The sequence below is a fragment of the Vigna umbellata genome, chromosome 10 (assembly GCF_029865625.1).
Source record: "Vigna umbellata cultivar VRB3 chromosome 10, Vumbellata_1.0, whole genome shotgun sequence".
In the NCBI taxonomy this organism is placed as follows: domain Eukaryota; kingdom Viridiplantae; phylum Streptophyta; class Magnoliopsida; order Fabales; family Fabaceae; genus Vigna; species Vigna umbellata.
In genome coordinates, this window is record NC_142174.1 from 3,577,873 (window position 1) to 3,601,876 (window position 24,004).

At 29.5% G+C, this 24,004-nt stretch overlaps 2 protein-coding genes across 2 annotated transcripts; both read left to right on the forward strand.

Annotated features, from left to right (window-relative positions):
* Window positions 1–7,923: 7,923 nt before the first annotated feature.
* LOC148191668 (uncharacterized) lies at window positions 7,924–9,744 on the forward strand. The gene has a single exon (XM_088100650.1). It carries the CDS (start codon window positions 7,924–7,926, stop codon window positions 9,742–9,744), a length of 1,821 nt encoding a protein of 606 aa, XP_087956776.1.
* A 2,159-nt stretch (window positions 9,745–11,903) lies between these two features.
* LOC148191669 (uncharacterized) lies at window positions 11,904–12,401 on the forward strand. Its single transcript, XM_088099939.1, has one exon. The coding sequence runs from the start codon at window positions 11,919–11,921 to the stop codon at window positions 12,399–12,401; it is 483 nt and encodes a 160-aa protein (XP_087956065.1). The 5' UTR covers window positions 11,904–11,918.
* The last annotated feature ends 11,603 nt before the right edge of the window (window positions 12,402–24,004 follow it).

The window sequence follows — 24,004 nt, forward strand, 5'->3', positions numbered from 1 at the left end:
TGTGAAATCTCGTAAAGGGTCTTCAACCCTCCTTTCTTCTTTCTTTCACTTTTATTTGCTTTGCTTTGAGTCTGTAAAATTGAATATTTTTTTTCTCAGTAAGTAAATTTTGTTCACACTCTCCTACACAATGTTATACCAGTTTCTGTGTGAAAAACTTTTTTTAAATATTTGGATGTATTATATATATATATATATATATATATATATATATATATATATATATGTATATGTTCTCAATTTCTATTCTATTTCCTATGATGAGGGCTTCAAAAATGTATAATAATTTCTTTTGAAGTAAGTAAACGTTTTCACATTCTTTCATTCACCATGTTGAACAGTTGTGCACAGAAAGATAGAATATTATACTGTATGAAAATATTCTGCAAATTCTTGGTTTAATAAGCAACTATTCTTTCTTATTTATTTTAAGACAAATAAAGGATTAGTATATAATTTTGTTCAAGGTAATAAATTTATACAAGACATAAAAAAACTTAATTTATAGATCTGGTTTTTGTATATTATGGAAAATTAAAATTATTTTGTATATTATAGCTTCTTAAATTTTCATTTAATTCTTATGTTTATTCTGAACCATTTGTATATATACTTATCCACATTAACCAAACACTTTATTTATTTATTTAATAAATAAAGTAAAATAAATAATTTATCTCAGAAATTGATTTTTTATGAGTTATTAGACATTGTAAATGTAGCTAACTAAAAGTTCAAATTATTCAAAAACATATTTTAAAGAACTAAAATATTATAAAATACTATATATATATATATATGTGTGTGTATATGTGTTCTATTTTTCAGTTACAAGCCATTACTTGTATGATTTTTAGAATATTTATTATAGAATTCAGTAGTTTTTTTTATATTTTGACCTTTATGTAATGCATAAAACTGTTTCACAATAAATTCACATTTAAGTCCAAAGTCAACCTATGTAGTTTAAATCAAAATAGTAATGATTTTGATTATTAATCATTAACAAAAAAAAAAGTTGATGAAAATTTGAATTTAGTGTGTGGTATTACAGCAAACATGTTCTTATTACACAAGAGTTACGTTAATCTAACATATAATATAATGCTTGTTCATGGATTAATTTTTGAATTTAATAATGAATAATATTATTAGTGATTAAATTAAATGTAACTACCTCATTACCATTTGTGGCACATTTTTTGAATCAATTATTTAAGCTCGCATATTTTAGGGAGAAACAAACTCTTATTAGTGATTAAATTAAATGTAATTACCTCATCACCTCCACTACACCTGACCTCATCACCTCCACTACACCTTGAACTTTACATTTTCTCATGATTTCTATATAGGTTCTGATATGATGGTTGTATTTAGCAGTCTTGTTATCTGGCAACTGATTGCTGTTTTGACAATAATTACACTAGATGGTCTCTAACACCTCTAATGATGATGTGACTGTGGAATACATGTACTTTTAGAATTATGTGCTATAACAGGAGTGTTTTTCAGAAAAAATACTCTCCGTTAAAGGGAAAAAACACTATGATGGAGGGACCCAAACACTGTTTAAAGCTACTTAACCTGAATGTATACCAATATCAATAATAACCCAACACACAAAAAAAATACTTTTAGGTGCAAGCTTAAAGCTAGTAAAATGAAACTCTTTGAGCTTTCTTTTTCTCCCTGGACATAACCGTGTGTGCCTCATGCTCTTCATCAAAGAAAAGAAAAACAAATACTAGCACCGTACACCTATTTCTACCTAGGCCATCACTTCAAAAGAAAATGGAATAGAAGATGCTTCAAGAATTCCTTCTTAACCGTGACCTGTACACCAACTCACATCCCATCACCTCTTCATTCTCAAAGAAATAAAGGAAATAATTCTTACACATCCAGCTGCCAAATCCCTTGGCACGTCGCATCTCCTAGACTCCCACCTAATATACTTCTCATTTCATAAAAACTAAAAAAAAAGCTACTATCATTCCAGCAACCGTAACATCACTTTTATTCATTCCAGCAAAGAAAAGAATTCCATCACCGTGTCACCACTTCCTTCTCATCTCCGTGCAGCACCTAATGGAATCAGCGCCTACTCTTCGTTTCTAAAAGCTTCAATCACCATTTCTTTTCTTCAACCGTAGCCCTCCATGCTTCAATGTCCGTGTACTACCAAAAACAAGAGTTGAATGTGTCTTCTGTGGTTGGTGGCTGCTGCAGCAAGAAAAGATGATCTATACCACCCGTCATGTGCTTCCTCAAAACTGCTGGGCCTCTCTCTTTTTCTGCTGCTTCCTGGACGCGTTTTTTTTTTTCTCCAAGCTGCTAGATGCGTCAGCTTAATCATGGGCCGTGTTGGACTCTCCTATCCGCTGCTGCCAAGCTAATTTCCATGGTGCACGCTGCTTCACTTCTTGCTGGACACAACCCCTGCTGGACCAGCTGTTGTCCGCATGATGGCTTGTTGGACTTTTGATGTGAGCTGTTGTACGCTGCTGCCAAGATGGACCTGCAAGCTGTTGGATTCTCCTTGGACGCGTGTTGTTGCTGCTGGACATGGGATGTTACTGCTGCCCGCGTGTTGCTTCTCTTGTGCAAGCAATCTGCTGGACTCTCCAAATCCTCAATTGAATTCAACCCGTGAGGTGCTTGATGCTGTCCGCGTGAATTGCTGGACGTCACCTCAAATTTGCTGGACTAAGGTCGTGATGTGCTGCTGTTGTGTGCACCTCTTGCTTTCCTTAGTGCCTTGTTGGACCAGGTCGTGCTCGATCATGTGCACACCAAAGCTGCTGGATTTTGTGGACGTGGCAGTAGCGCTCCAAAATCGATTTCCCATGGGCCGTGACACCACACTACCGGACCATTTCCCTCACAACATGCTGTTATTTCCTTTGGGCCGTGAGCTTCCCTTCCATGTGAGTGTTTCATCCTACACCTCCAAGATCTCATCCTGCACCTCCAAAAATTCCACTTTTAACCTTCTGACATTTCATCATTATCCTACACCTTTAACTTTATAAAAAATTTTATTTTTAATTTTAATAAATATATTCTTATTTTTTTCTTTTTCTTATTAAAAAGATTCTATATCACCTTAATAATAACTAAATTTAAAATTCAAATATTATTTAATATAATTTTATATTTCAATAATTATTAAATATGATTTATGTTATAATAATAATTATATTAAAAATATAAAAATAAAATAATTAAAAATAAAAATAATAACAAAAAAGAAAATTATATTAAATAAAATATTTAATATATTCAAATATATTAAATTATATTAAAATATTAAATTAAATTAAATAATTATTAAAATTTAAATAATAAGCAAAATTTTAAAACAGTTATTTATCAAATAATAAATAAAATTATATTAAATAAAATATTTAAATATACTAAATTATATTAAAATATTAAATTAAATTAAATAATTATTAAAATTTATATATAAAATAAAATTTTAAAAACATTCTTTATTCATATCCGATTTATAACTCATCGGATATCTATATCCGATTGACAATTTTTTCAAAATTTTGTTTTTTTAAAATTTTAATATAATTTAATATATTTAAATATATTAAATATGATTTTGAGTATTATTTTTATTTTTATTTTTATTTTTATTTTAGTTATTATTTTTGAATTTTTTTAATAGAACTATTTTTAAAAATATAAATTATATTTTATTAATTATTAAAATATAAAAATATAATAAATAATATTATAATTTTTATTTAAGTTTAATATTTATTAAATTTTAAATAAAAAGAAGAGTATTAACATATTTTATAGATTGTAATATATAAATAAGCTTTTTAAAATTTTATTTTTATTTAAAATTTAATAATTATTTAATTTATTTTAATATTTTATTATAATTTAATATATTTGAATATATTAAATCAAATTTATTTTTATTATTATTTATTATTATTATTTTTATTATTATTTTTATTATTTTATTTTTATGTTTTTAATATAACTATTATTATAATATAAATTATATTTTAATAATTATTAAAATACAAAATTATTTTAAATAATATTTAAATTTTAAAATAAATTAAATTAAATTATTATTAAGGTAGTGAAGATTGTTTTTAATAAAAAAGAAAAGAAAATGAAAAAATATTTATTAAAGTTAAAAATAAAGTTTTGAAAAAGTTGGAGGTGCAGGATGATGATGAGATGTCAGAAGGATAAAATTGGAATTTTTGGAGGTGCAGGATGAGATCTTGGAGGTGTAGGATGAAACACTCCTTCCATGTGCATGTGAAGTGCTACTGTCGTGTGCTACCAAGTGTGGGCCGTGCTACTGCCTCTACTAGACCATCATGATTAAAAACAAATGAAAGAGTGTTTCATCCTACACCTCCAACATCTCATCCTGCACCTCCAAAAATTCCAATTTTATCCTTCTGACATCTTATCATCATCCTGCACCTCCAACTTTTTCAAAACTTTATTTTTAACTTTAATAAATATTTTTTCATTTTCTTTTCTTTTTTATTAAAAACAATCTTCACTACCTTAATAATAATTTAATTTAATTTATTTTAAAATTTAAATATTATTTAAAATAATTTTGTATTTTAATAATTATTAAAATATAATTTATATTATAATAATAGTTATATTAAAAACATAAAAATAAAATAATAAAAATAATAATAAAAATAGTAATAATAATAATAAATAATAATAAATAATAATAAAAATAAATTTCATTTAATATATTCAAATATATTAAATTATAATAAAATATTAAAATAAATTAAATAATTATTAAATTTTAAATAAAAATAAAAATTTTAAAAAGCTTATTTATATATTACAATCTATAAAATATGTTAATACTTTGCTTTTTATTTAAAATTTAATAAATATTAAACTTAAATAAAAATTATAATATTATTTATTATATTTTTATATTTTAATAATTAATAAAATATAATTTATATTTTTAAAATAGTTCTATTAAGAAAATTCAAAAATAATAACTAAAATAAAAATAAAAATAAAAATAAAAATAATACTCAAAATCATATTTAATATATTTAAATATATTAAATTATATTAAAATTTTAAAAAAACAAAATTTTGAAAAATTTATCAATCGGATATCCGATGAGTTATAAATCGGATATCCATATCCGATAAAGAATGTTTTTAAAATTTTATTTTATATATAAATTTTAATAATTATTTAATTTAATTTAATATTTTAATATAATTTAGTATATTTAAATATTTTATTTAATATAATTTTATTTATTATTTGATAAATAACTGTTTTTAAAATTTTGTTTATTATTTAAATTTTAATAATTATTTAATTTAATTTAATATTTTAATATAATTTAATATATTTGAAGATATTAAATATTTTATTTAATATAATTTACTTTTTTATTATTATTTTTATTTTTAATTATTTTATTTTTATATTTTTAATATAATTATTATTATAACATAAATCATATTTTAATAATTATTGAAATATAAAATTATATTAAATAATATTTGAATTTTAAATTTAGTTATTATTAAGGTGATATAGAATCTTTTTAATAAGAAAAAGAAAAAATAAGAATATATTTATTAAAATTAAAAATAAAATTTTTTATAAAGTTAAAGGTGTAGGATAATGATGAAATGTCAGAAGGTTAAAAGTGGAATTTTTGGAGGTGCAGGATGAGATCTTGGAGGTGTAGGATGAAACACTCCAAATGAAATCAGCACTCCCTCCAATGCTTCCAGCCGCTCCAATTAATTTCCATGGGCTGGGTGTGCTATTGCCTTTTTCTTTGTGCACACCTCCTTTTCCATTTTACAAAAAAAAAAATGTAAGTGATGTGGCATTTCTCTAAGTCCTAAAATATTACCCAACAATTTTCCTACAATTAATAATGTAAATAATTAGTTTCAGATAATTCAAATTAGTTAAAATAAAAAATTTATTTTCAAATTAAGAAGAATTAGTAAAAATGGAAAAATACCGGACATTTAAGCTGTAAGATCCATGAAAAATAATTATAGTAAATTTTAGTATTTTATTAGTAATAATAATTTTAATGGATGGAAAAATGTAAATTTTGGATATAAAATTATAGTAATTTTAGAAGGAGAGGTTCAAATTTTTGGTAACTTATTTAGTAAATTTTTTTAAATTGAATAGTAAAAAGTAAATAGTAAATAGTAAATAGTAAAAAGTGAATAGTAAAAATAAATTTTCAGCATTTGGATTTCTTAGCATGGAAGAAAGTAGTAGGTAGAAATTAGGATCAGATTTGGTGAGAAAATGATTGAAATATTATTTTTAAATAATATTAAAATAATAAATAATATTAAAATATTAATGAATAGTAAATTTTTTTTACTATAAATAACCATGGGAGGGAAGATTATTTTGCACCAAGAGAAGAGAAATCAAGTGATAGAAAGTTAGAGAGAAATTTTTAGTTGCAAGAAGGGTAGAGGTTCTGAAAGGTTTCAGAGAAATAAATTCAGAGCAAGAGACGTCTGGAATAGAGGTAGGGGAGCTAACTTTTCTATGCTTTTATATTATGATTTAGTATTTCTATGCTTTTATATTATGACTTAGTATTGTTTTATTACTATTCATATCTTGAAATTATGTATGAATACTGTTAATGCTTACTGTATGTTTATCTATATTGAAATTCGGTGTTAATATTATATGCTGTTGTTTTGAATCTGTAAATAAGAAATTTGTTAAAAACTAGTTGAGGAACACTTTGGCTAAGGAAAGATTTGGTACTTAAGTTGTCCATTGTGACGCACCTCTCTTTCCTGGAAGTCTACTCGACAAGTTTTTAACTTAAATCTTATTGAACAGATTTTGTACTATTAAAATATTGTGCAATATATCTTGTTGGAATGGAAATGTCTGATGAATTCATTTTTGTGGTAGATATGGAATTATGAATTATAATTGTGATAATTGCATTTTATTATACTGCATTTGAATTTATGCATCTGAACATGTTATGGGTAGTATGGGGAGATTTTGTAAGGGTATAATGTGAGTTGAGGAATATTAGTATGGTATGAGTCTTGTGGAGAGATTAAATAAATGTTATGGTATTTGTGTATATGTTGATGTTGAGGGTCCCGTAGTTGGAGGTTATCCTGATACTCTAATAATCATCTAGTCTCAAGTAGAGAGGGATGAATTATGTGGTGAGAGGAGCAGGAGGTCCTGGTCTATGTGCCGGTTTTGGACATAGTGAGGGGATTAACCTTGTAAATGGTATGAAGTATTTTGAAAGTATATTAAAAAAAAGAAGAAGTAGAAGTCATTACAAGTGCATAACTTCCCGTGACCGCTCATCAACGTATCATCCGGATGAGTGTCTATTGGGTATTGTGGTGTCTATTGGGTATTGTGAGACGAGTGTCTAATAGGAATTGTGGTATGAGAGTGTCGAACATAATTATTATATGATGTTTATATCAAGGTAAGTATATATGTTTTATAAATGATTTGTTGCATGTTAGCTCACCCTACTTGTTTGTGTTTGTTTTGTTTGGGTATGTGCGATGATCGTATAATTCGTTATACGGGAGCAGATGAAGGAATGTTGCCTCACTCAGTGCCAAGGAAGGGAGAAGTAGAAGAACTATAATTAGAACATTTTTACATGTATAGACTTATATCAACTAGGAAATTTTAAAGGGTGAGATTACGGGATGTTACCGTAAATGTAATGTTACAATATATAAATTATGAATTATCCAATGTGAGAATTTGGGATGTTACATTAATGGTATCAGAGCGGTTCGTCCTTAAGACGACCTAAGAGTTGTGGATTAATCCTACAAACTCATATTATAAATTATAATAACAATAATTCTCTGTATGAACAGAGAGAAATGGCTCGTAGACAACCCAATCGTGAAACCCCTGAGGTACCTAGCCTTGCAAGGGCTTTAGAATCTATCGCATCCGCTCTTCAACAACAGGGAGCTGCTTTAATGCAACAACACACAACGGCCCTACAACAGTTAGAAGCGGCCAGACTAAATTCTGAAGCAAGCCAAAGACAACATGCGGAAACCTTAAGACAACTAGCCGAGAATGGCACCCGTGTGGAAGCTCAACCTCAGAGAGTTCAGGAATGGACCTTAGAAAATTTTCTGCAACATCGTCCAGCTATTTTTAATGGGAAAACGAGCCCGGACGAGGCTGATCTCTGGATAAGGAACTTGGAAAAGATTTTTGAAGCAAAGAGGTGTCCACCCGAAACTAGGTTGGCATACTCTGAGTATCAGCTATCTGGGGAAGCAGTACACTGGTGGAACAACACAAAGCTGGTATTAGAGGAAAGTGGTGAGATTATAACTTGGGAAATTTTTAAGAGTAAATTTTACGCTGAGTACTTTCCGGACAGTGTGAGACATTTGAAAGAGGTGGAGTTCTTGCAGCTGGTACAAGGCAACAAATCCGTAGCTGAATATGCAGACAGGTTCAAACACTTGGTTCGTTTCTACACCCAACCGTCAAATGAAGAATGGAGGTGCAGGAAATTCAAAAATGGATTGAGAGCAAACATTCAACTAGCTGTGAATCCTTTAGCTATTAAGGAGTTTGCTGCTTTAGTAGAACATGCCAAAGCTGTGGAAAGGTTAATAAGTGAGGTTGAAGTTCAGAAGTTACCAAGGGTAGGAGGACCATCTGGGTCACGAGTTGAACAACATGTAAGGAATCGACCTTATGATAGACCACAACCTCAGAGGAATCCTCATCAGCAACAACACCAACAGAGAATAATCCAATGTTTCGTCTGCGGAGGACCTCATCTGAAAAGCGTCTGTCCACAAGTTAATCTGCGCAACAAATGTTTTCTTTGCGGAGCTGAAGGACATTTTGCTAGAGATTGTCCCTCTAACAGAAGAGGAACAACTCAACCTCAACAACCGCCTCAACAGGGAAGGACTGACAATAGACCACAAGCGACTGGGAGAGTCTATGCCTTAACGGGAGCAGAAGCTGCCAAATCAGGTACTCTCATCATTGGATGTTGTAATATAGCTGGTAAAGACTTGAATGTATTGTTTGATTCTGGAGCGACACACTCCTTTTTGTCTGAAACTCTTATTCAAGAGTTGAACCTACCTGTAAAAGAGCTGCAGTATGATCTTATAGTATCTACACCGGCCTCTAAATTGATAAAAACATCGAGGATGTGTCCTCAATGTCCAATCATTGTAGAAGGACGTAGGTTCAAAGTACATCTTATATCTTTACCTCTACAAGGTTTAGATGTAATCTTAGGAATGGATTGGTTATCTACCAATCGTATCCTTATAGACTGTAACAAGAAGGAGTTGATTTTCCCTGATCCTGAAGAAGCGGAGTTGTTGTCATTACAACAAGTGTTGAAGGAAGTAAAAGATGGATCTCTGTGTTTCATTATCTTGACTCATGTGGAAATTGAGAAAGATAAACAAAATCTTGATATTCCCATAGTTAATGAGTTTAGTGATGTATTCCCAGAAGAAATACCAGGATTGCCACCTCAACGAGAAGTAGAATTTTCCATCGATTTAATACCTGGAGCTGGACCCGTATCGATATCTCCATATCGGATGGCCCCAGCAGAGTTGGCAGAGCTGAAGAAGCAAATTGAAGAACTATTGGAAAAACAATTCATCCGACCAAGCGTATCACCATGGGGAGCACCGTACTGCTAGTGAAGAAGAAAGATGGGAGCTCTAGATTGTGTGTTGACTACAGGCAGTTGAACAAGCTAACCATTAAGAACAAGTATCCTTTGCCTAGGATTGACGATTTGATGGATCAGTTGCATGGAGCTCAAGTATTTTCAAAGATAGATCTAAGGTCTGGATATCATCAAATTTTGGTTAAAGCTGAAGATGTACAGAAGACTGCTTTTAGATCAAGATACGGGCATTACGAGTATGTAGTTATGCCATTCGGGGTAACTAATGCTCCAGCTTTGTTCATGGATTACATGAACAGAATCTTTCAACCCTTTTTAGATAAGTTTGTCGTAGTCTTTATAGATGACATACTTATTTATTCCAAAAGTCGAGAAGAACATGAGAGGCACCTAAGAATTGTGCTTGAGATCTTGAGAGAAAAGAAACTATATGCAAAGTTGTCAAAGTGTGAATTCTGGATACATGAGGTGCAATTCTTGGGACATGTTATATCAGCTCAAGGCATAGCAGTGGATCCAACCAAGGTGGAAGCAGTGTTACGGTGGGAGAGACCAAAGACTACGACGGAAATACGAAGCTTTGTGGGTTTAGCTGGATACTATAGAAAATTTATAGAAGGTTTTTCTAAAATAGTAGCGCCTTTAACACAGCTAACTCGCAAAGATCAACCGTTTGTTTGGACGGATAAGTGTGAGAAAAGCTTCCTGGAATTAAAGCACAGGTTGACAAGTGCACCAATATTGATTATCCCAAATCCAAGTAAGTCTTTTGAGATTTATTGTGATGCTTCACACCAGGGGTTAGGATGTGTGCTTATGCAAGAAAGGAAGGTGGTGGCTTATGCTTCAAGACAATTAAAGGTTCATGAGAAGAATTATCCTACTCATGATCTAGAATTGGCAGCAGTGGTATTTTCTTTGAAGATTTGGCGACACTATCTTTATGGTGTCCAATTTCAAGTATTCAGCGATCACAAAAGTTTGAAGTACCTATTTGACCAAAAAGAGCTAAATATGAGGCAAAGGCGGTGGATAGAGTTTTTAAAGGATTATGACTTCGAACTTTTGTACCATCCGGGAAAGGCGAATGTAGTAGCTGATGCTTTGAGTAGGAAGATGGTACATGTTTCTCATATGATGATCAAAGAATTGGAATTGGTGGAGAAATTCAGAGATCTGAAGCTACATATGGAATATGAAGTAGATTTCATTAGATGTAGTAATTTGACTATATCTAGCGACTTTCTAACTTTAATCAAAGAGAAACAATTGGTGGATCCTAACCTGAAAGAGATAGCAGAAATGATCAAAACAGAATCAACTAAAGAGTTTAGGTTAGGACCTGATGGAGTATTAAAATTTAGAAGAAGAATATGTGTACCAGACAATGCAGAAATAAAAAGATTAATCCTTGAAGAAGGACACAAGAGTCGTTTTAGCATGCATCCCGGCATGACTAAAATGTATCAAGATCTTAAGGAGTCCTTTTGGTGGCCAGGAATGAAGAAGGAAGTAGCACAGTTTGTAGCAGCTTGTTTGACTTGTCAAAAGGCAAAAGTGGAACACCAAAGGCCTGGAGGAATGCTACAACAATTAGACATACCAGAGTGGAAATGGGATAGCATTGCTATGGATTTTGTTACCCATTTACCACGAACAATGAAGGGTAATGATGCCATCTGGGTCATCATTGATCGATTGACAAAAAGTGCTCACTTCTTGGCAATAAATCTGAGAATGTCAATGACTAAGCTGGCACAATTGTACATAAAGGAAATAGTGAGATTGCACGGTATACCTTCTAGCATTGTGTCAGACAGAGACCCAAGATTTACTTCTAGATTCTGGCAAACCCTACAGGAAGCTATGGGCAGCAAATTACGAATGAGTTCCGCGTATCATCCCCAAACTGATGGACAATCTGAAAGGACTATCCAGTCATTAGAAGATCTGTTAAGAACTTGTGTATTAGATCATCTTGGTAGTTGGGATGAAATACTTCCTCTTGTGGAATTTACCTATAACAACAGTTTCCAAGCAAGCATAGGTATGGCACCTTATGAGGCTCTGTACGGCCGACGATGTCAAACTCCGTTGTGCTGGTATCAAGATGGTGAATCAGTTTTAATAGGACCTGAGCTACTACAACAAACCACCAACAAAGTAAAATTGATACGGGAAAGAATGAAGGCTTCTCAGAGTAGACAAAAATCGTATGCAGATCAAAGGAGGAGACCGTTAGAGTTTGCGACTGGGGACCATGTTTTTCTGCGAGTAACTTCAACCACGGGTGTTGGAAGAGCACTTCGCTCCAGGAAACTTTCTCCTAAGTTCATTGGTCCATACCAAATTTTGAGACGAATTGGGCCAGTCGCTTACGAGATTGCGCTACCCCCTCAGTTGGCGAATCTTCATTCAGTTTTTCATGTCTCCCAACTAAGAAAGTATGTACCTGACCCTTCCCACATTATAGAAATAGAGGAGATTCAAATCCGAGAGGACCTCTCAGTAGAAGTACAACCTGTTTGTATAGAAGATACTAAAACAAAGGAACTTAGAGGAAAAACGATTAATTTAGTCAGGGTAGTTTGGGATAAAAGGACAGGTGACTCTACATGGGAATTAGAAGAAGATATGAAACAATTATACCCTCAACTATTTTCTTGAAGTATAGAATTTTCGGGGACGAAAATTTTTGTTGTTGGGGAGAATGTAAGATCCATGAAAAATAATTATAGTAAATTTTAGTATTTTATTAGTAATAATAATTTTAATGGATGGAAAAATGTAAATTTTGGATATAAAATTATAGTAATTTTAGAAGGAGAGGTTCAAATTTTTGGTAACTTATTTAGTAAATTTTTTTAAATTGAATAGTAAAAAGTAAATAGTAAATAGTAAATAGTAAAAAGTGAATAGTAAAAATAAATTTTCAGCATTTGGATTTCTTAGCATGGAAGAAAGTAGTAGGTAGAAATTAGGATCAGATTTGGTGAGAAAATGATTGAAATATTATTTTTAAATAATATTAAAATAATAAATAATATTAAAATATAATGAATAGTAAATTTTTTTTACTATAAATAACCATGGGAGGGAAGATTATTTTGCACCAAGAGAAGAGAAATCAAGTGATAGAAAGTTAGAGAGAAATTTTTAGTTGCAAGAAGGGTAGAGGTTCTGAAAGGTTTCAGAGAAATAAATTCAGAGCAAGAGACGTCTGGAATAGAGGTAGGGGAGCTAACTTTTCTATGCTTTTATATTATGATTTAGTATTTCTATGCTTTTATATTATGACTTAGTATTGTTTTTATTACTATTCATATCTTGAAATTATGTATGAATACTGTTAATGCTTACTGTATGTTTATCTATATTGAAATTCGGTGTTAATATTATATGCTGTTGTTTTGAATCTGTAAATAAGAAATTTGTTAAAAACTAGTTGAGGAACACTTTGGCTAAGGAAAGATTTGGTACTTAAGTTGTCCATTGTGACGCACCTCTCTTTCCTGGAAGTCTACTCGACAAGTTTTTAACTTAAATCTTATTGAACAGATTTTGTACTATTAAAATATTGTGCAATATATCTTGTTGGAATGGAAATGTCTGATGAATTCATTTTTGTGGTAGATATGGAATTATGAATTATAATTGTGATAATTGCATTTTATTATACTGCATTTGAATTTATGCATCTGAACATGTTATGGGTAGTATGGGGAGATTTTGTAAGGGTATAATGTGAGTTGAGGAATATTAGTATGGTATGAGTCTTGTGGAGAGATTAAATAAATGTTATGGTATTTGTGTATATGTTGATGTTGAGGGTCCCGTAGTTGGAGGTTATCCTGATACTCTAATAATCATCTAGTCTCAAGTAGAGAGGGATGAATTATGTGGTGAGAGGAGCAGGAGGTCCTGGTCTATGTGCCGGTTTTGGACATAGTGAGGGGATTAACCTTGTAAATGGTATGAAGTATTTTGAAAGTATATTAAAAAAAAGAAGAAGTAGAAGTCATTACAAGTGCATAACTTCCCGTGACCGCTCATCAACGTATCATCCGGATGAGTGTCTATTGGGTATTGTGGTGTCTATTGGGTATTGTGAGACGAGTGTCTAATAGGAATTGTGGTATGAGAGTGTCGAACATAATTATTATATGATGTTTATATCAAGGTAAGTATATATGTTTTATAAATGATTTGTTGCATGTTAGCTCACCCTACTTGTTTGTGTTTGTTTTGTTTGGGTATGTGCGATGATCGTATAATTCGTTATACGGGAGCAGATGAAGGAATGTTGCCTCACTCAGTGCCAAGGAAGGGAGAAGTAGAAGAACTATAATTAGAACATTTTTACATGTATAGACTTATATCAACTAGGAAATTTTAAAGGGTGAGATTACGGGATGTTACCGTAAATGTAATGTTACAATATATAAATTATGAATTATCCAATGTGAGAATTTGGGATGTTACATAAGCACAATTCCTGATTAATTCTAGCACAATAAACTAGGTAAAGTCAAGAAAATATTGACTCATCAATGAGTACATGAAGAATTCTAAGTGATGTGGCGTTTTTGGAGTCAATCAAAGGGCTCAAGTTTGAAGTTTATGTGAAGTGGTTTCTTGGTGATGGTGGTGCATCAAGTGTACTTGAGCGAAAGATGGGAACAAGTGTTATGGGAATCCAGGATGTATGTTAAATGCAAGTGAAGAAGAAATGATGTTGTTCTTTCATAAGTTTAGGTGTGATCACTAGTGAGGTTTCGTGGTTTTCAAATTGTTCTCTGGTGGTTTATGGTCTTCAAGAGAAGCTTCGTGTTTCAAAAAGGAGGGTCAATGGTTATACCTCAGTTGTGAATCAAGTAAGAAAGTGAAGAAAAAGGGTTGTTAGAATAAAAAAAAGTTAACATGGATATGTGAAGAAGAGAAGATCAGGTCTTTGTGGCATAAAGGGTTTTTGCTTGGTGTTTGAAGCAAAGTTAAGGGTATCAATTCCTTTTTGGATTATTTCTGTGGAGGATGTGGAGTAAAATAAGCAGGCAATGGTTTGGTTGAAGAAGTAATGGTTTGGACCTAGTGTAATCGTTGAAAAAAAAACTACAAGTTTGATAGATCTCCGAAGAAAAGTAGATGATCGATTGGAAATCGTTTAGTGTAAGTTTGGGCAACTAGGAACGACTTTTGGAATGTACGTTTTTCAGGGATTAGGAATAGTGTTTAGGAAACAAGACAACGAGGTTATCGTGAAAGAGAATAGTTCTTAGGGTTTTAGCAAGATCATAGTTATTTTGAAGAAGGTTCTTCAAGGGTGATTGTTTTTGGGTTGCAGTTGACATGAAGAATGAGTTATTTTCAGTAGGATGATGAATAAGGAAGTATGTGAATCAGAGTAGTGCAGCAGATGATGGTGGGCATGTTCTTATCAGAAAGTGGTGTGTATGAAGAACTTTCTTAATCATGGGTTGGTGGTTTGTGAGGGATGAGTTTCTTTAAAACAATATTGGTGTTGGTATATGAGAATAAGTTAAGAGTGTTTGGTGATCTTCAAGAATCAGATGTGATTTTAGGAATGGAAGAAATAGATATGAGGCAGAGAAGACAAGTGAGCCTACAGTTTGAAGTAGCAATGCCAACCTTGAAGTGAGAGAGCACAAATGGACAATGAAAAAAGAGAGCGGGTTAGTGGACGAAGGGGATGAATTGAGATATGGTTTTGAGTATAGTGTCAATCTTGAGATAAGGAAGTGTTAACATATGGTTTGAACAAAGAAGAGATTCAAGTTCTTGGTTTGATAAGATTTGAGTAATAGTTGGTTGAAGAATATGAAGACCGGGGTGCCTAAAGTGAAGTTGTAAAGAAATTTCATTAGTATAGTTGAAATATTATAACTAGTGGGTTTCTCAAAATGGTTGAGAAAGGGCAGTTTAGACAATCCTAGTTTGAGATGTATCATAAGTTGCTTTGGTATTGATCAAGCTAGTGATCTTAAGTCGAGGAGGATACAGATCAAAGTATGATTACAGGCTAGGGGGTCAAGAAATGCATATGGTTCAAGTTAGTGAGTTAACAAAGTGAAGATGTAGTGCTTAAATTGATTTTGTCGCTGCAACGAAGAAGAATATTACTTTGGTAATGGGATAACATAGTGGGAAACTATGCTACTAATGACAAATTAATGAACACCGAAAAACGGCGCCACAAACTTGTTTAACAATCGGCAAGTGTGACCAAATCGTATCAAGTAATAAAACAAGGTAAGACCAAGTATCGTTTTCCCAAAGGACTCACGGCCTAGTTTAGCTATATGATTTGTTGATTATTTAAGACTTAAGAACAAATTGACTTTAGGTTTAAATGCAAAAGACAGTAATTAAATATGTATGCATGAATTTGATCAATGGAGAGAATAAAATACAAACACTTCAATGAATTAGATGGATGAGTATGTTGTTGGGGTTATCAATTTCATCTTATCCACTCTCATATACTTTAGGAATTCATCATTCTTTTCATCAATGCTAATGTCACTCTCTAAATCACCTTGCAAGAAGGCCTATCCTTAATTATGAGTTCATACAATTCCTAGCATTTCTAGTAATTAGTTCTTAAGTACAGGAGTTTAACGGCAACCAATATACTATTGGGAGAAATTTCCCGGATCTAGATTTCCCTGTACGTTCCCATATCGACAAAACCAATAATCATAGCAATGAATGAGTTACAATATATTGTGTCAATTATTTCCCTTAGACAACATATGATACATTGTTTACATTAAAATATTAATTGCTATTTATTGAAGAGGAAACACATTTAACAAAAAATATATAAAAGTCATAATATCATTCAATACTAAGCTTAATTTAATTAATTTTGTATATGCTCTAAAATACACGAAGTTTTTGTCTTTCAAAATTGAAAATAAAAATAATATTCAGAAACTTTGTAGTGGGAAGATCCTCTTAACATCACATGCATCTTCTTTCATGCTTCTTCTTCCGAGCTTCTTCTTCAGATGGAGAATATCTTCATATGGAGATACTTAGTATAACAGTTAATTTAACATGATTTAATATTTAAAATTCATAATATCCTACTATATTTAGAATGATTTAATTAATTGGTATAAACTCTGTGGAGTTTTTCGTTTTTAAAATTGAAAATAATCTCCACAAAGTTATTTAGGGGAACATATTCTTAAGATTTATTTTGAAGAAAGAAAGTTTCTCCACATGTCACCGTTGCTCCTCTCTCAACGTTGAGAAACCTATAAAATGGAAATGATATTTCTCATTATTAAGTTTCACAACAAAAAATATACATTTGATAAATGCTTCTTATATTTTTGCGTTTTGTTATATATATATATATCATTTATAAAATTGTAACATTTATAAAATTGTAACATTTATAAAATTATAACATTTATAAAATTATAACATTTATAAAATTATAACATTTACATCTCCTTATAATAAACTCATTTATAAAAGTATATATCATCAACACACATAATAAAAAGAAAAAATAAATAAATGCCCGACACGGGTTTTCTATATATTTTCATGGATGAAAATTTACATGAGAAAAACAAAAAACAAATAGGCTGCTGCTTTGAAAAGATCATACAACAATAACCGATTTACCTCCAGTTTAGGTATAGCAGTACTCATTTTTTTTCATATCAAATTTCTCAAGAGATGCAGTAACAAAATTTGTTTGTAATATTGTCCTATATTATTTAGTTATTATTAGTAGAATTTATTGATAAATATTTAACTAATTTAATTTATTATTTTTTTACTGTACCAAACATTGCATGCTCTAAAACATAGGTGATCTCAGCTGCATTTATCTGTTGCAGTAGTTTTTATATGCTAACCTGTTGATACTGTAATGTTTTTGCTGTGAAAGATGAGATCGTTTATTTGATTAGCAGCAACACCCATGTATTTTTTATGCATGCATTTGTTGGATCTCTTCTTACCTGTTTGCAAAATCATATGGTTAGAAGATCTAATAATAGAAATATAATTTGTGAATAAGATATTTCTGCAACAGTTTATAAGATCAACTATACAAAATATACAAGTTTTTCAAGTAAGAAATTGAAGTTGCATATGTTTATAAAATATAAAATCCTATAAAGACTTACCCATTGAAAAGCTTCGGCAGCAAAGAAAGAAAAGACGTATGGTGTTTTCGGCGGCAGTATAGAAAGAGAAGGAAGACAAAAGAGAGCGTATGAGTTTTAGGGTTTTATGTTAACTTTATATAGATGATGAGGGTCCCACTGTTTTAATTATGTGGTTATAAAAGATCTCTCATCATTTAAAACATTAAAATAGATATAAAATTATAATTTTGAACAATTTGCATCATAATATATAACAACGTTATAAAATTGATATAAATGAAATGAAATTTTACTCAATAAAAAAATTATCACTCAAATAAATGTTTCATACTAAATTGAATATTCATTAACATAATGAAATATATATAATGATAGAAAAAACTATGATCAGCTTAATTAAAATAATATGATATTATTATTATTATTAATGAATTAATTAATTATCTAAACTTCTATAAAAAATAACTTAGTGTTTATAATATCTATTATAAAACATTAAAAAAATCTTTAAATAGCAACTAATTTTAAAAATAAAGATAATTAGTTAAAGATAACTAATTTAGATATTAGTTTATAAATTATAAATTATTTCTTAAAAATAGTCACAATTATGAATAAGAAGCAAAGGTGTTTTACAGAAGCCACTCTTGAAATTGAAATGTGAAATGAATGCACTGGCTTTTGCTACATTAGTACATTCATTTCACATTTCAACATTAAAATTTATTTTATTTCATTTTTTTATAGGAACACATCAGAATCCTACAATTTCTATGTCTTAAATATTGTAACTCATTTTTCTGATATTATAGGGACTATAATTTTTTTTTCATAGATATTATTTTATTTTAATAGAAATTTGGATCAAGTAATTCTTTTAAAAATAACAATTGTCGCATGAAGAGTATTTTACCAATCATTCATGATTATTGAAGAAATATTCATTTAGTCTAAATCCGTGTTAATTTTCTATCATTTAAAATCGACAAAGTGTGACTTTTATGTAAGTAAAATATTACTATGTGCAATAATATGCATTTTTGCGTGCACAACATATCTTTCTATATTGTGTTTATTGTTGAATCCATTTTTATTAAACAGCTGCTGTTAGGAAAATTTTTTGTTATGTCATATCATGTCTTTCATGACATAAGAATTTATAATCATGCTATGTGTTATTCCTTTATATAGTTGTTGATTGATTTCAAATAATGAAATAACTTATTCGTGACCATGTTTTTTTATTGTTTATGTAATGTGTATTTCTTAGATGAGAACTGCAAAAAAAAGTTAAAAATATGAAGATTTGTTTTATTTTAAAGTAATATATATATATATATAGTAATTGAATTTTGAATATTAAAATATGAGGATTTGTTTTATTTTTAAACAGTAAGATTACTATTGTTGATTTGAATATTTATCTAGTTAACATACTATAATATACTTAAATATTACATGATTTATAAAGTCTTTAAGTGAAAATATGTGTACAAATCATATACTTATATATGTTATAAAATTAAAATTAATTTAAACAATAAACTATCATTAGTTACATGTCATATATCAATTATGTTTTAATTTATCTTTTTACGTTAAAGTATAGAGTACTTACAGAAAATAATCATATATTTATGTTATTGTGACAAACACTTTATAAATAACTTTCAATTGAATAAATTAGTTCTGAAAATTTTGATTAATAATTTCTTTGAAATTTATTCTATTTGTTTTAAAATAGGAGGAGTGATATTTAAATTTAATTGAAGAGAGAAAAAAATAGAAAATAAATTAAACTACTTATATATGTATGTCTATATAATAATTTCTTTAAATATTTTTTTAATTATTTTATTTTATACACTGATTTTATAAATAAATATTTTTTTGAAAATTATATTTCAAACTAATTGTTTTTATTTTAATATTTTCATAAAACTTTTCCTTCATTTTTTATTTTTAAATAAAAAGACAAAAAAGTAAAAACCCAACTCAAAATTCAGTTACTCAAAATATCAAATTTGGACTTGTTTTTTCCATCCATCTGTCTGTGGATCAGTATTAACTCTCACTGGAATTTTAAACTTAAACAATAACCATTCTATCTCTGTAAGTTATCGACACAATATTCTTTTGAAAACAATTTATTAAAATATGATCTTTGACTGAAAAAAAAATTATAAATACAACACTTTAAAAAAATATATTAACTTACTTAAATTTTCAAAGCAAACCTTAAATGATCTGATACAAAAAATAAATTTCAAAGAAATAATTAAATTTTCAACTAGTTATTAGCCCAAGATTGCCTCAATACAGAGCATTAAATGTTGTATTAACTATTGATATTCATATCTACACCCTTCAAGAAATAATTAAATTAAGATTGTTAAAGAAGATCTTTTGGAAGAAAGTAACAATTACTGTTTATAGGCTTATTAGTTAAATCAATACTTTGTAATAACAAAAACTAATAACTTGTTATAGAGAAAAGCAACTCAATAGAATGATAGTGTGTTTGTAAATTCTTTGTAAACAAAAGCAGTTCAAATCTGACCTGGTGAGATACCATTATTTTTATTTTATCTTTTATATCTATTTTAGATGAATTTTTACTCAATATAACGATGCATGAGCATATAAAAATAAAATATTTATATATTTATGAGATTTTAATTGGTACAATGTTGAATTCTTTCATATGGCAAACATGAAGAGGTAAAATTCAAATCCATCGTTACTTTTGAGAACTTTTTTTTTTTCATTTTACAAATGTGTATTAAGATCAAAGACATGTTTTGTTATACATTAGTGAAAGTAAATCAAAGAGAAGAAATATCAGTGACAAAAATGAAAAATGTACCTACTTATAACTCTTCTTTCAAAAAATTTATCTAATTTCTGAAAAAAATTTATTCCGGCCAGCTATCATGAAAAGTTATATTTCATATTCTTTTTAAAGTCTCGTTTCTAGTTTCATTTATATTATCTAAAAAAGAAAAACAAAATTCGTAGTCAGACAGACATTTTTTTAAGGTGGTCCTCTTCTTAGCCTTCATACATGGTGAGGGTTGGTGGCAGATCAAAGACATGCATTGGTTTTGTATTAAATGATGTAAAACTTTAATCAAAATAGATAGTGACAATCACATGATTCCAATGGAGACCGTATTATTGGAAACAACAAAAACATTTGACGAGAAGTGTGTCCAGAGCTATGTCAGATCAAAGACATGCATTGGTTTGTATTAAGTGCTAATTTGATTCCTCCTAACAGATGCTTTAAATTTTTCTGAAATCTGAAGAAATTTGGTTGTGTAGTAATATCACTATTTACTTTGAGAATATCAAACTTAACCTAAACCAAAATTATTTGAGTTCTTTTTCTGTATAAAAATAAATTAATGCACGGGTTACTGTTTTTCAATGGTACTGTGGTTTGTAACCTAGTTCAGCATCTCAATGCTACATTAATATACCTTCATGATAATCTGTTTCACATTTCAATGGAATTGAAAATTTTCTTGAGTAAAGTAAATGTATGTCCCACATTGTATCAGTAAATTTATTGGTCGTGGCACACATCTCAAAGTTTTCAATAAAAAATAAGGAGGAGCATTGGATTTTCAAAAATTCAATTTAGATCAAGGATTAAATTTTGGATCCAAATTTATTTTTACCTTAGAATTAGTGTCTTTTTATAAAATTGAGGTACAAAACATCAAGTTTTAAATTCATATTCAAATATTTAGATTAAGCTTTAAATTCAAATTTTCATTTTCTTATAAAAGTAATTGAAATTAAATTTTATAAAACTTGTATTGTTATATTGGATTATTAAAATTTTAATTTAAATAAGTTTGTCTTAACCTTTACTTAAATTAGTCAAGATTTACCTCTAGATCAGATCAATCAATATTGACCTTTGGTTCATATTGATTCCTTTCAAACATTAGTCTCGATGAACCTAAGGTTACCTTTTGCTTGAGTTGGTTGGATCTCAATTTTCGTTCCAAATCATATTAGCTCACAAAATAAATTTTGGTTAGGACTAACTTGATCAAATTCATCCAAATATTGGTTAGAACAAACTCAACCAATTTGTCCAAATTTTGATTAAAAGACTTAGTCAATTTCACCCAAGAACAACTCATTTTAATTTGGTTAAATTTTGATCATGATCTTCAAATTTGGGCATAAAATGACTTAACTAAATTTGACCAGATTTTGATAAAGTGGACTTTTTCGAATTCAACAAATTTTCGAAAACTCAATAAAATTTGATCAAAATTTCGACCAAATTTTGGTTAAAGTTGACTCAGTCAAATTCAACCTTAGTCCAGACTGACACATCTCGACTTTCGACTTTACCCTGTCCTTAGGTTAATTAGAGTGTTGTTTAAGATTATATTAATGTTTTGTTACTTGATATTGATGGGCTACTTGGGTCATTTTGGGTCCTTAGGTAAATATATTTTTACTTAAATGTTTCTCAATCCTTTTTTATACAGGTTTTGATTTTATATTTCCAACCTCACAAATTTAGATTTTGGAAGGATAGATATCACGGAATATGTGTCCAATTGATTGCATTAAAGAGATAGAAGAGCATTGATCAATTAATGAAATGAAATTTATAATTACATATAAACTCCGAAAGCTATATCTTTATCATAATAAACTCATGGATTTTTATACATATTGGGAAGATCAAATATATGTAAAGCATATATTCGACATTTTCTTCCTGCACCCATGGTTTCTTCTTGCATTTGGATTATTTAACTTACACCTTTTCATTCATTATATTTATATGTAGATTATAAAACACTTCTACTTTAAACATTTTTTTTCTTTGAAAACAAACTTATTTTTTGACTAATATGAGGGAAAATAACATAACTTGGGATTGCATGTGCAGTTAAAACTTGTGTTACTTTCCAAATTAAACATTCTAATATTATTTATTTTTAATATTTAATATTTTAATTGCATAATTTAAAATGTACTATTAAAAAATATATTTTGAATTATACATTCTTAAATATATTATTTATAAATGTATAGTTAACTACATAATATAAAATATATTATTTAGAAATGCCTTTTAGTGTGTAAAATTCGTATTTATTAAATAATGTTAAAAATAAATAATACAGAATTGTGTAATTGTAACACTAAATTTTTTAACTTCTGGATTATATACTTGACTCATGTCTTATGTGGGTTAGGATTAGAGTTAAGATGAGTTTAGCTCTGTAACATCCCAATATCTCACGCTGGATAATTCATAATTTATATATTGTAACATTACATTTACGGTAATATCCCGTAATCTCACACTTATAAATTCATAGATAATATATGTCTACACATGTTTTAAACTCAGATTTCAACTATAAACTCATAAATATAATTCGAATTCTTCTAGCTTATTCTTCTGTCTCTCTCTTCATTGGCATTGGATCAGACGACATTCCTTCATCTGCTCCCGTATAACATCACGCATTATACGATCATCGCATTCACATGCACACACAAGTAGGGTGAGCTAACATGCAACAAATCATTTATAAAACATGTATAATTACCTTGATATAAACATCATATAATAATTATGTTCGACACCTCATACCACAATTCCTATTAGATACTCGTCTCACAATACCCAATAGACACCACAATACCCAATAGACACTCATCCGGATTATACGTTGATGAGCGGTCACGGGAGGTTATGCACTTGTAATGACTTCTACTTCTTTTTACAATACACTTTCAAAATACTTCATACCATTCACAAGGTTAATCCCCTCACTATGTCCAAAACCGGCACATAGACCAGGACCTCCTGCTCCTCTCACCACATAATTCATCCCTCTCTACTTGAGACTAGATGATTATTAGAGTATCAGGATAACCTCCAACTACGGGACCCTCAACATCAACATATACACAAATACCATAATATTATTAATCTCTCCACAAGACTCATACCATACTAATATTCCTCAACTCACATTATACCCTACAAAATCTCCCCATACTACCATAACATGTTCAGATGCATAAATTCAAATGCAGTATAATAAAATGCAATATCACAATTATAATTCA

Bases quoted from the DNA above. Each gene is read 5' to 3' on its own strand.
- LOC148191668 (XM_088100650.1), top strand. From the start codon at position 7,924: ATGGCTCGTAGACAACCCAATCGTGAAACCCCTGAGGTACCTAGCCTT.
- LOC148191669 (XM_088099939.1), top strand. From the start codon at position 11,919: ATGAAGGCTTCTCAGAGTAGACAAAAATCGTATGCAGATCAAAGGAGG.